Source organism: Zonotrichia albicollis, chromosome 3, assembly GCF_047830755.1.
Source record: "Zonotrichia albicollis isolate bZonAlb1 chromosome 3, bZonAlb1.hap1, whole genome shotgun sequence".
Lineage (NCBI taxonomy): Eukaryota > Metazoa > Chordata > Aves > Passeriformes > Passerellidae > Zonotrichia > Zonotrichia albicollis.
Genome location: NC_133821.1, coordinates 24202336 through 24216062, shown reverse-complemented (window position 1 = coordinate 24216062; position 13727 = coordinate 24202336). Strand labels below are relative to the sequence as shown.

At 39.0% G+C, this 13727-nt stretch overlaps 1 protein-coding gene across 7 annotated transcripts in view; it reads left to right on the top strand.

The window, feature by feature from the left end:
* The window catches only part of GPCPD1 (glycerophosphocholine phosphodiesterase 1), a 46714-nt gene that overhangs the window by 31598 nt on the left and 1389 nt on the right, over positions 1–13727 (top strand). For 4 of the 7 annotated variants that reach the window (XM_005489364.4, XM_005489363.4, XM_074536951.1 and 1 more), the window contains exons 16-20: positions 706–771; positions 1611–1747; positions 2526–2661; positions 2978–3138; positions 9429–12106. In XM_005489364.4, the coding sequence (XP_005489421.1) occupies positions 706–771; positions 1611–1747; positions 2526–2661; positions 2978–3138; positions 9429–9633 (705 nt within the window). In that variant the 3' untranslated portion in view covers positions 9634–12106. Of the gene's footprint in view, positions 1–705; positions 772–1610; positions 1748–2525; positions 2662–2977; positions 3139–5872; positions 5974–9428; positions 12107–13727 lie in introns of those variants that run through there. The other 3 variants (XR_012579436.1, XR_012579437.1, XM_026794918.2) reach the window with 2 other exon arrangements.

Here is a 13727-nt window from a genome sequence, read left to right as displayed (position 1 = left end):
TCAAGCTTCTGAGTTCATGAGCCCAAGCTGCGTAGCTCAGGGTGCACTCAGTTTTACAGCTGGTTAACATGTGGGCATTGCCTGTTAATGCATTGACAGTTCCTAATTTTGAGAGAAACCACACGTGCCCTTTGCCAGTTCCTCACAGTGTCTTGGCCGTCTTTCAGAACCAGACACTGAGAAATGTTGAGTGAATTTCCAGTGTGTTTCCATTTAGGACTGGTTTGTGTTAGCTCCACCTTTTGAAATCACCTTGCAAATAATTCTTTACAGAAATTTCACATGAAAGAACTTTTGTTATCATGGTAATGGCAAGCTCCTAGATTTTGTACTTAAGATGCATTTTGCATTCACAGGAACTTTCTGGAGAAAGAAAAAATGTTTTTTCTTTAGGAGTACAAATGGGGCATTTATTACATGTGTAAAGGTGAATTGACTCATATTTGTACCTTGTCAAAATCTTGCCCTTAAGATTGTATCCACTTTTATGTATTCATTAAGTTTAAACTGGAGTAGAAAAGGGTGTATACGTGTGTTGTACAAAATGTTAAAAACCTAGGGTTTTAAATTCTACTGTTAAGACACCATTAGCATTAAAATCCAATGTATTCTCCCAACAATTACCTTCCCTTTTGTATTCTCCCTCCCAATTACCTTGTTGTCCTCCTTTGCTGTTGGGTCTCTTCATAGTAAAATTTTTTTCAGGTCCTGGAGTCTGTTCCTAACGATGTTGGGTTTGACATAGAAATAAAATGGATCTCCCAACAAAGGGTAAGTAAACATACATGTGATTTACTTTGATTGTTTGACATTCTTATGGCTAAAGCTTGTAATTTGATGTGACAATTTATGAGCTGCAAAAGCATAATTTTTGTGGGGGTTTGGGCCTTTAAAAAAAAATACTGCATTATTTTTAAACTGGGAGTATAGTAGCACCACTCCAACAAATGAACAGTCTTATTCTTAAAATAATAAAATTCATAAGATTGAGTTTAGACTGCTTTTGGTAGGAGATTCTTTATAAAGTCAACAGATCACAACAGGGCAGACAGGAAAGTGCCAAGAAATTCAACCTCTCCTGGCCCTGTGCGGGAGCAGCTACAGCATGGTGCAGTGATGCAAGCAGCTGCTTCCTTCCAGTCAGCAGGGCTGCAGACTCAGCTGGATTGTGCAGCACTCAGTCCAGAGGGAAATGGGTATAAAGGCTGGGATTGGAAGCCTGGAGTGGGGGAAGGAAGCTGAGGACAGTGGTAGGTGAAAGTCAGTATGCTAGTAATAACCACAGAGAGTAGCTGCAATAATTACTGGTCTTCAGGGAATTTATTTGTGTTTTTGTAGCTGTAATAGGCTTCCTAGGAATGTATTCCTTGGATGGGGAGACAGGGGATTTTTCAGTGAATTTTACTGCTGTGAGAATTCAGCTGCCCCTCTCAGGCTGTCAGTCCTGGAGAGCTGGAGCCAGCACTGAGCAGACTGAAGGATTGATTCTGCATTCAAACTGGCCAGCTGAGTTCTCACTTTGCTCAGGTTGACTGAGAGACCATTGCTGGTTAAAATAATTTTAGTAAGCATTCATTTAACTGACTCAAACTTGTGCTTTCTTTTTCCAGGATGGACAATGGGATGGCAACTTGTCAACTTACTTTGATATGAACCTTTTTCTAGATATTATTCTGAAAACTGTTTTGATGAATGCTGGACGAAGAAGAATTGTGTTTTCTTCTTTTCATGCAGATATTTGTACAATGTAAGTTTAGAAGAGAAATAATGTACTTTGGTTTTGAAATTTATTTTTATTTGGTAAAATTTACTTTGTATTTTAAAATACACAACAGGAAATAAGTAACAGGTGTTTTCCTTAGACATAAAATTTGGGTGCCAAAATAGTTGGGAACTGAAATGAGACCACTTTGCTATCTGGAATGAGCCTGAAAAATAAAAATAGGTGAACAAAGTCATAGTACATAGTTTTGTCAAGTGCCTTTCTGGATGCTTCACTCTTTCTTAGCTCAACAAAAATGTCAGGGTTTCTTCTGGTATCCCACAGTCTTTTCCAGTCATACTTGAGGGGTGTGCAAGCCTAACTTAGGAACAAATACTCTAGTTACAGTATTCAGCTTGAAAAATGCATTAGTAAGGTTAGGGGCTGTTTATTAACCATATTTAGAAATTCCTGTCATGAATCTTCATGATCATCATGAATCTGTGCATTTAAGAAGAAAATTACAGAATTAAATGGCTTTAGGGGATTATATATAAACATATTGAGGATGTAAGGCTGAGTTCAACATCAAGCCTAGCTTCCCTTAACATGTGTGTTAATCTCCAGTAGTGGCAAAAGGACTCATTGGAGCAGTTTGTCAGCACAGTTTGGTGCTAAACTGTGGGGCCATCTCCTTGCACCAGCTAGGAACTAGAAGAATGTGCAGGAAAGAGAGGAATTCCCCTTGAAACAGTGAGATCAAATCTTTGTTCTTTTACTTGTATTTTTTTCATGTGCTACTTATGGACTTTTTTCCTGACAGGATCCGACATAAGCAGAACAAGTATCCTGTGCTGTTTCTCACCCAAGGGGAATCTAAACTCTATCCAGAGCTCATGGATCTCAGATCTCGCACAACTTCAATTGCCATTAACTTTGCACAGTTTGAAAACTTGCTGGTAAGCTGACAAGTTAAAATCAAACTGAATTATTACTGCTTGTTTTAAATCTATCATTTTTGGCACTAATGCTTTAAATTATGGCTAACCTCACAATAGAAATACACTAATATTGGGCAACTGCCAAAAAAAGGTCCATTGTTTGAAATGTTTTTAATACAGTGTTTTTAAAATAGCACTCTAATTAAACTCTCTAATTGTGTTAAATGCTTTATTATTATGGATGAAACAGTAAGGAGCTGCCAGTGTTAAAAGAGTAAAAAAGCTGATGTGTTTCAAAAGCAAGGATTTTTAATTGAAGTCTTTTGTATTTCAGGGAATTAGTGTGCATTCTGAAGACCTGCTGAGGAATCCATCATTTATTAAACGGGCCATATCCAAAGGCCTGGTTATTTTTACGTGGGGTGATGATACAAACGACCCAGATAACAGGAAGAAGTTGAGAGAATATGGTGTTCATGGGTTAATATATGACAGGTACTTAGTTGTGGCTTTTTAAAAGAATGATCATAATCACCACCATCATCAAGCTTAGAAACTATTGTAAATTGATTCTGGTGAAATTTCATGTTGCTTCTTGGTTGATTGGGTGCAGAAAGTAGAAGGACCCCATAAACCCGGATCAAGAATAAGTCTAACACTAGTTCCCACTCTTTCAGCTGTATCTATGAAGCAAAATAACTTTTGTTTTTCCTGAGATCAACATAAATGTAGTTAGATCCTTTAAAGAACAAGTGTATGGCATACACGTTTAAGGTGCTACTAATATTCATGATAGTAATTTTTAGGTTATGTAAACGTGTTACAGCGAGGAAAATGTCATTTAATTGTTTGACTGGAAGTTTCAGTATTCTACATTGAGCTGTGGAAATAGTTAACATTCTCTTGTGTTTCAAAGCTGTGAATTCACATTTTTCCTATCAAAATTAGCTTGGAGTGACTCCAGGGCAAACTGCTAAATTAGTAATTTCAGAAAGTAGCTGTTACATCAAAAAATTCAGGTAGAAACATCAGCATACTGTGTTAAATATTTTAACAAAAGCATTGTTGTGTTATTTGGTTGCTTACAGCATCCCAAAGTTTTAGGTCTTTTGTCTTTGAAGATGAGGAATTCATCATTATGAGGTGAAGTTTAATTTGAAAAACTGTATTAAACTAGAATTTCCGATAGAAAGTAATTGGGAAAGTATTAAGTATAACTGAAGTTTCAAATTACAGAAGGCTTTCAAACCTTCTGCTTTAGCAAGAGTATTGCTTTGTATATTGTTTTACCTACAAACAAACAAAAACAAACAAACTAAAAAAAACCAACCAAAGGAAGGGCGATCAATAATTGTCAAAGGCTCTGTTTTATAAAGTGAAAACTGAGAGTCAATTTAATCAACTCCAGGGGCAGGAAATCAAATATGTTTGCTCCTAGGGTTTTAGGCTCTCAGTATAAAAAAATTAGTTAGCTCTTTTCAATCTGTTGTTGACTGCTGAGAGTCCTTTCAAGGCCCATTGCTTCTGAGGTTTGCCAGAGGTGCCCCTTCTTGTGCTGTACAGAAAGTCTCCCATTCATTTGCAGTAAAAAAAGGAATAACTAGATTTTTACACTAGGGATCAGCTTCAGACTGAGGACATAGACACAAGTCCTCTTTCCTGCTACAGCAGTGCTGTGTGTTGCACCTCTCCTGCAGCTCAGGACTGGGGCCTCTTTAGTCAATGAAAAATACCTCTGGACCAGAATGCAGGTGAAAGAATCCTCTAACTACTTAGTGTGCAGTCATAGGGTAATGAGATTTTATTCTGTGGTATGCATAAGTTAAAGTGATATATTATTGGTGGGGTGTTTAATCAAACTCCACTGCATAAAGTGTTTGTGGAATGTCTCTTCATCTCATGTCTACTAATCCAGTCTTCCAGAGTTGTTAATTACTCCCTGTGCAATAGATATTCACTGCTGTGGTAAAACAGTAAAGCAGGGGCCAGCCTAACTTCTGACTTCATGTTGCTTTTATTGCTTTAGGTACTCCATGCTACTTAAATATTGTGGCATTTATGTTGAGGCTGCTACTTGTCACCCTGTGTGTCCTATTGTACTATTTGGTGTATTTTAAGTTGTAGTAGGACAGTAGAACACCTTTCATCTCACTTTCTGATAACCAGCCAGTTTGTTGGAAGGCTGAATTCCCTTGTGGATTTAACTGAATAAAAATTTCTTGACCTTCCTTCACTGTTTAGATGATCTGGATTCTTAATAATGTTTATCTCTCCTCTCGCTGCCTGCCTCCTCTCACTTCCACTTCAACATCTTCCCGTTTTTTTGGAGAGGAACCCCAAAATTAGTATTAACTCCAAAGTTGTTATTGCAGGCTTGTTAAGTGTAATTTCTAAATGTAATTTCCCTCTTTTTTTCTGTAGGCCAAAACAAACAATGGGATGTCCCTTTGCAATTCTTAATTACTTTTCAAGTTTTACTAATTGTGTGAGTAAAATTAAATTCACTCTTAATGCAGGTTAGGGATATTACAGTTTCTGAAAGTTGCATCAGATGTCTCAAGGTGAACATTTTGAGATGCAGGTGGTACCTGCAAGTCCTGGAATGCAGGGATGTAAAACCTGGCAGCAAACATTTCCACTCACAGCTGGAGCTGCTGGGTAAAGGGCCAGTCTTTCAGATCACTTCAGACTTGAAGTTGATATTTAGAGTTTAAATAGGTTTGGTGTCAGCATCCATATCCTGTGCTGTTTGGAGTTTAGAAATAAATAAATGTAAAACTAAATTTAAAAAGCAGAACTCAAGAGAGAGAGATGTACATGATTGTTCCAAGGTGTAAGTAATAAGTAGGGACTGCAGTAATCTGTTTTAGTGTAAAGCCAGTTCAGGCTGTTGTTGTGTCTTCAAATTCCAAATATTTCCTGGGCTGAATTAAGTTGGTGCTTCTTCCATGGTTTCTGTATTTTTGTTCCCTGGATTTATGGCCAAGTCCAGATATCTATCAAATATGGTATTTTGTGTTGCTGTTTACTAGGCCTTTACTTACACCATGTTAAGTGCTAATTGTCTGAATAATCTAGGAAGTAAATAGAGGAATTGTAGTGAATTTTAAGGTTGCTTGTGTGTGGCCCTGAGTTACTGTGTGCAGTAGTTATTTCTGAGATTATGAACTGTGTGCATAGAGATTATTTCTGTAAGCGTTTTTTTTCCAAACTTTAATCATCCATGTAGAATTGACCAAAACACTGTAGCCAGTTGTGAAGATGGCAGAAAAACTGTGTCCTGAATACCAAAAGTTGATGATACCAAGCTCTGGGGAAAAAAAAATGCAGGTAGGGGGTCTGGCTTTGCTTTGCATGGAGAACAACTGCAAGACTAAATCTGGGAAGTTTACAAATGCCAAAAATATTAAAAGGCTGAGCTCACTGGGGCAGAGGAGAGAACACAAATGCACTCCCTCCCCCCATCCAGGCCTTTCTCCACTTGGGCTGCAAATTATTACATACACCCAAAGTCAGTAATCCAAGCAGATGTTCTGGGATGATAATCTCCTATTTTCCTACGTTCAACTACCATTCATCTCAGTGTTTAACCAAATTATTTGAATTAAAAGGGCAGCCTCTACAGAAAGGTGCCATGTCTGCCTTCAGGCTTTTATTTGGGCTCTTAAACAAGAAGGTGCTTTATGTGCATGACTGGGCGTCTTCTGTCTGCACAGAAATCACATCCTTAAAATGCTTTATTAGCCTGATATTTCAATTTTAATTAAAGAAGAAATTTCAACCTGTTGTGAAATTACTGGCTTGGTTAAAATGCTCATTTGTAAAGCATGATTTCTGAGGTGATTGATCTGGTGCTTTTTTCCTGGATAGGCTTTGGAAATAGTCCAGAAGATATATCTGTATTTGAAGATACTTAACTCAGTAAGAACAATGCAGCCTTGTATTTTTACACCTGCTGGCTGTATATTGAATACCAATGTGGAGAGGGAGTGGGTGCTAGCTTACACTTGCATCATCTTTTCTCATTCACTTTACATGATCTGAATTTTGTTTGTTGAACAATACACAGAACTGCATAAAAATACGAAATCACTATTTCCCAAACGTGGATGCTGAGAGCTTTTCCATGAGAGCTTTGTCCAAACACTGCAGTTCCTTAGGCTGCATGTTGCATTTGCAGGCAAAAGCTGTGCTTGACTGGTATTAGTAACTTCCCAACATTTACACAAATTTAGCTGGCAATCAAATCAAAAGTGTTTTGAATACTTCTCAAAAGCACAAGACTGCTGAAATCTGGGCTGCCCTGTTTGCCTGAAACTGCATGTTACTTAAATAACAGCATGGATATGTGGAGGAAGTGTAGTACAAGTTGATTTATAGCCTACTCAGTAACTGAATTAATATGTTATGATGGGTTGTTAAGACCATTTAACTCTTCCCCATTTTGTGAATTGCAAAGTAAACTCAAAGTTTTTCCTCGAGATCTAAAGAAAAGTGAGAAGCTTTAATCTTCAGAAAATCTTTTGAGCATGGAAACAGTATTTCAGTGCTGCTGCCTCTTGTCTTGTATGTGTTTTCAGAGGTTGCAAAACACCTTTCAGGAGCCAAGCACATCAATTTTACACCCACTGCAGAGCCTGCAATGTTCTGCAAGTCTTTTGTAGAAGGTGCTTACTTAAAAAAAGTAGTGTTTAAAGGACTTCCCAGTCTTCTGCAGGGTTTGCTTCTTAACAGGAGTTTGGATGGAGAAACTTTGGTGCATAGTTGCTTACAAATTATTGTCCTGTTGAAGAAAGGAGGAGAGGGAGATGGAAGTTTATTCCTTGTCTTTACAGTGATGCTGGAAATAATTAGAGAAGTACTGGAGCTCTGTTGCTGCAAACTGATGTTGTACTTTTGTGGACCCAAACAAAAAGTAGGGTCAAGAAATTCTGAAGTTTTGCTTTGAGTTCTCTTCTCTGCCTTTGGTTTAAAAGAAACCAAATACCCACATTGGAGTGGACTGGCTCTAGGGGACAGCTTGAAAGGAGCCTGGAGGGTTGAATTCATCCAGAATCTCAATTGAAAAGAATTTAGAATGGAGCAGGAATTAAAAGAGTTTATACTTGTTGTAGTAAAAAACTAGTAATAAAATACTTGCCAGAAGCTGCCTGGAAACATGCTTAGCCATGTTCTAGGAACAAGGGCCTAGAAAAGAACCAATCTTTTGCTGTTCTAGTGTCTAACTGATGGGAAAGACTTCAGATTCTTAGTTCCTAACACGTGTTTTATATAGAATACTATCCTCAAGTTTCAGTGTTTTGTGTGGAATTTGCAGGGAAATTCATAAGGTGCCAGCTGACTCAGCTGAAGAAAGCACAGGAAGGAAGGTGGAGCTGTTATTTTGCAGAAAGCTTCCATTGGGCAAGTTTGGGTCATACCTTAGGCCTGTATTGGATTACAAGTGGTGTGCAAGTAATTCAAATGCTGTGCCTTCTGTTTGAATTTCATCAAACTGGACATCTATCCTCACTTCTAGGAGTTTCTTCACAGAAATTGTCCTTGACCTTACTGTGATCCATATCAGCATTTCCTGTGGAAGTGTTTCCTCACCTGAATCCCATTATTGTACCCATCTTGGAGCTGCATGTTGGCTTTGGTGTCTTGTCAGGGTAAAAGGGCACCTTGCACTCTCTCACTTGAGCACTACTACATTGTTTTGTTGGTGGCATTGGTTCCTTTTGGGCTTAACTTGAAAATGTGTGAGAGACAAAGAAGGAGGAAATAAAAACAAACTACTTTCTTGAAGGAATCATAGTGATTCCTTAAAGACTTAGGCAGAAGCCATGGTAATTTCTTGCAGAAGTTTTCATTTCAAGGAGAAAAACTTGAAGACCTGCAATACCTGGAACTGTGTATGTGCAACAACTAAAAGTGAGAGCAGATGGGTTCCAGGATTAAAATTTTGAATATAAACATGCTGATATAAAAATGAATGTTGGGAAATCAAGGTATATCCTTGTTATAATAGGTGTTGTACCAATGTTAGGTTACAGGAGCACCAATGCTTTTTCTTTGTAATGAATTACACTAGAATGGTGTTTGAGTTGTGCTCAGTGCTTGCTGAAAATTTGTTTTGATTTTTTTATTTTACTGTCACTCAAAATGTGGTTTGGATTTGGACAATCGGGGATGATGCTGACATTTCAAATCTGCAGCTTTGTTTACATGTGTGAAAACAAGAAAGTGAGAAGAGGATAGACTGTTTAAAGTAGTGCAGATGGTTAATCTGCATTAGGTGTGCAGAGAGGTCAGATTTTCTATTTTTCACTCTTCACATCGTATTGTGGTAATGGTGCTAATTTAAAAAAGAAAATTCTGAATTGGATGAGGTGAAATACTTCTTGAAACAGTAAGTACACACTCAATGCAGTATTATGTGTAAACAGTATATTACAGTCTGTTCAAATAATCTCTGAGATTTCTTATGCTTTGAACTGTGAAGCCTGGAACACTTGTTTCACTGCTTTGTGCCACTTGTAAAATCACATTTGTCAGGAGATTAAGTGAGTATATGCCAGTAGGTTTTTAGTATATCCAATGAAACACTAACCAGTCTAAGTAAAGGGAATACCTTTTTATATTGTGAGGTAAGCAGCAAAACTCAGGGTACTAACCCCAAATAAACTGACTTTGGCACCCAATTTTGCTCTGTTAAGGAAAAAAACCCAGGTGCTTCATCTGGTACATTTCTGTGGACTGCTAGTTTATACTGATCAGTGTTTTTTCTTTTCTCATTTATTCAGGATATACGACCAAAATCCTGAACAACCAAACATATTCCAGGTGGAGCAGCTGGAACGTCTCAAGAGAGAGCTGCCAGAGTTGAAAAGCTGTGTGACCCCCACAGTTAGCCACTTCAAAGCCATAACTCCATGTAAATGCCATCATTGTTGCAAGGAAGAGACACCTGTAGATAACTTGAAGTGTTTTCAGATGAAGAAGGACTAATTTTAGGCAGAATGCTGTTTTGTATCTATAGAATTTTCACCATTGGAATAGTTCTGTCTATGCTTTCAGGTTGGTTTGGTTTAATTTTAAGTCTTCAAATAGCAATAACTGTGTTCCTCCTTCCTAACAGTACTTAGTAAAATTTCAAGCAATGTTAAAATATTCAGCCAGTTACAGTTATTGTTCCAAATTACATACACAGTTTTAACTTTTTCCTCACATCATATCAAGTCTTGAAAAAGAAAATTATTGTGATATTATTTTGCTTTTAAAAAAACCAAAAATTAATTAAGTAGTCTCAGTAGTGAAAGCTCGGAAACTAAATTGTAGAGAAATTACAATAATCTGGTATTGAATATGCTGAAATTTTGTTTTAATTTTGATTTTGCTTACAGGCTGACAAGCTGTAGCATTTATCTGACAGCAGGAAATTGAGTGATTTTAAGATACTTATAAATAGATCTGGCCTATACATGATCTGAACAAATTGGTACCTCATGTATATGTATTTGCACTGGTAGATCCACCTGTACAAAGCTTTGTGCCATTTTAAAATATTTTATTTTTTAGCAAACTGCAGCTCGTTTTCCCCCACTTGATTGGAATTGAGGCTGCTGCCTTTGTTTCCTCAGCCCCAGCTGAGTGGTGCAGCAATCAGGGGGGAACCACGAGTACAGGTTGTTCATTAATCATACACAGGCCTGCTAAAGTATAAAAATGTTGCTAATAATTGTAACAGAATTACAGAAACATCTTCAGTGGTCAATAATCTTTTTTGCACAGTAACCTTAATGAACAGAGTGTGTACCCTGCACAAACTCTACAAAATGCATGCTTTATCTACTAAGCATGAATTTTAGGTGTTTGCTGAGGTCCTTGCATCTTTATGGTGCTAGTTATGTGTGAAGGGTGCAAGGACCAACTCAACAACTTAATCTCCTTTGCCTGAGAAACCACAAGCCTGTTATTCACAAACATTTGGAGAAGAGGCTCTACCATACTTGGTATGTATGTGTACCCTACATGGTTTGTCTGTCTTACTTATAATGCAAGCTACTGGCTTTTGTATTTTGCAAGATTTTTTGGCTTTTACCATGGAGCAAGAATCACAAATGTACTGGATTCAGATAATCAGTATTCTGTTGGCTGGTATCTATCCTCTGTAATTTATTACAAAGTCATAGTTTGGAGTTCTTAATAGATAAGTATGCATGTCCCTTCTCCTCCTGATGTTGCAGGTCATGCCAACACAACAGCTGTAACTTTCTACTGAAATGTTAATGTATAATAAGAATGGAAAATATTTATTTTTTTTTCTCTTGTAAATTGACAATGAAAACAATAGTATGTACTATATTCTTTATATACAGTCATTGCTACATATAGAACTGATTGTACAAAGAGTAAAGCCATTGCAAATAAGTGTTTGAGCCTGCACTGCTGAGCAGTTCAAAACAGCCTGTTTTGACTTGTGCATTTTAGTATTTAAAGTTTGTCCTGCACAAACAGCACAATAGTATTAGGTATCTGGAAGCCTTCTTTTATTAAAAAAAAAAAAAAAACCAAAACAACAAACAAAACCACAAAACATCCCTAAACCAAAACTGGAAGTGTGTGAGCTGTTTTTGAGAAGGGGAGGGGGCACTGAACCAGAATCTTGGCATCAGGAACCTGTGGCTGTTACTTGATACATTCCTCATTATGTGATTAATTCTTAATTTTTTTTCTTAATTTTTTTCCTCCTTTGTGTACCCTGTGGGATCCTCTTGGCAGGTCTTGAGGGCTTTGCCAGCTGTTGCTCAGCTCCTGGCAGAGTTTGTGTCTCTGCTTGTGAGAGGTGGGCAGCACATCCTCAGAGGTGCTGAGACACCTGTTCTGTGCAAAGGGGGTTTAAAAGCTGTTCTGTGTGAGGCACCTCTCAGACCTATCCCAGTGAGATTCTCAGGCACCCTTGAAATCTTCTTTCCCAGCCTTCAGTGCTCAGGGAATTGCATTTGCCAGTTCTGTTTGAGGGGAATGGGGGTGGAAATAAATCCACCTCTCAGGTTTCTGTGGTTGAAATGACCCCTGAGGTATCAGAAAGTCTTTTTTCCCAGCCTGGCAACTGAAGGAGTTGAGATTCCTCAGTTCTGCTTGTCAAGGTTGTTTATTTTGTCTTACCTATTACATTCCTTCTCTGACCTGCTGTGATCTGTCCAGCAGGTCAGGTTGTGGCACAGCCACTGCCATTAGGGTGGTGTTAACTTTTTATATTAAGAACTGCATGTACTTTATAAATAATAATTACCCAATACCTGTCACCTATGTTAGACAGTCTGTCTCTACAGCAATCCAAAAGTGCCACCATCACAGCAGAAGATGGAGGACAAGAAGGAGGACAGGACACAGACTCCTCCATCTTGCTTCTTGAACCCCCATTCTAAGCCCCCAAAATTCTACTTTTTCACCCTGTGATAAATTGACCATTATTCTACTCAAACTCTTGTGGCTTGTAAATCTTCACACAAGGTTGGTAGTTTTTTCCATGGACTAAAATTGAAGGCACAGGTGTTTTTGACTCTGTGCCAGGGTCTGAGCCCCTTGCCAGGGTCTGGAGTCATCCAGGGCAGCCAGAGCAATGTCCTGGGTTCCAGCATCCACCCACTGTGATGATTTTACAGGGCAGTTGTGAGCAGTGTTAGTGTTGGTGTTTTCTTACTGACTCCTTTTTTTTCTGAGTAAGTTGTGTCAGCAGCTTCCTCCAAACCTGAGGAGCTTCTGCAGCTCTGCTGCTGTGCCAGTTCTTGGAGCTGAGCAGCTGTCACTCAGCCACTGCCATTGCAGAGGGGATAGAAGGAACCAAAGAATTTGGGATCTGACAGGGGAAAGCGCCCCCTTCTGCTCTGGAGTGCTTGTTGGAAACCAGTGTGGTCCAGGGCCGGGATAGCTGTGCTCCAGCCAGGGCACTGCTACAGAATTTTAATCCAGAGATGTGAGAGCTGTAGTAGAGGAGACAGAATTTCTCTCTTGATTTTGGAACATTTCCTTCTGGCCCACCCAAAGACTGGGCTCTGCATCTGTAGTATTGGTTGCTGAATGACACTCCCACACGATGCCTGTATTTGTGTGTGTGCATATATATATATATATATATATATTTATATATGTATCTTGTATATATATTTATATATGTAGCTGGATGGCCTGGGAGCTGGTCATGACAGAGCTGCTGTGTTATGATATGCAGTTGGATGCTCCCTCCAAAATTTCTCCAAATAACTGGACCTTCGTGTATTTTCAGTCACACAGATCTTGTACCTTAACTGTACACCTGCAGCAAAGTCTTGGTCACAGCAGCTGCCAGCTGAGCAAACACTTGCTGACTCCACATTTGTCTCACACCCCTGGAATTACACCCCACAGCCTGGAGTTTGCACTTTGCTTCTTAGCTGCATCCATCATATCAATCTCCTAGAGCCCAGCTTTGTCACTTTGAACAGCCAGCAATTGCTTCCATACAGTTCTTGGGGGAAAAAAAGCCGGTCCTGGCCTTCCCCTCCCTCGTGCAGCCTGTAAACTGCACCACATGCAGGACTTTGCTCTTTCTGTGTGCTCTCACATTCTGTCACAGAATCTATGTCCAAAATTAAGAAAAGTCCAGCAGCTGCTCCCTTAGAGAAGGTCCTGGAAGAAAGAACCAATGCAGGACTGTACCTTTCTTTTGTAACCTCTAAACTGCACTGAGGTGATTCACTTTCCCTTCTTCAGGGTCCAAACCTGAAGCCCTCCCTTACTTGCTCCCACTAAAGGTGCCAGGACAAAAACGATGTTGGCTTTTAGATTTCCACTGTCACCATTCAGAACTCCACCCTGTATCCCTGTGTACTTTCTAGAGAATTCAATGTCCTGTGGTACTGTCTCAGAAACCCAGAGGGCAGATCTGAAACCAAAAGTGTCCGGACCCTACTGGAAAATGTGCCAGGACAAAAAGAAATACATTTATTTTGAAGGCAAGCAGCTCTCCCTGGTGTTCCTGGTGCACATAAGAGGCTCCCCAGGGGAGGTGAAGGCCAGTACCTGCTTTCTTTCATGGCATTTCCAGTGTGGGAGCAATC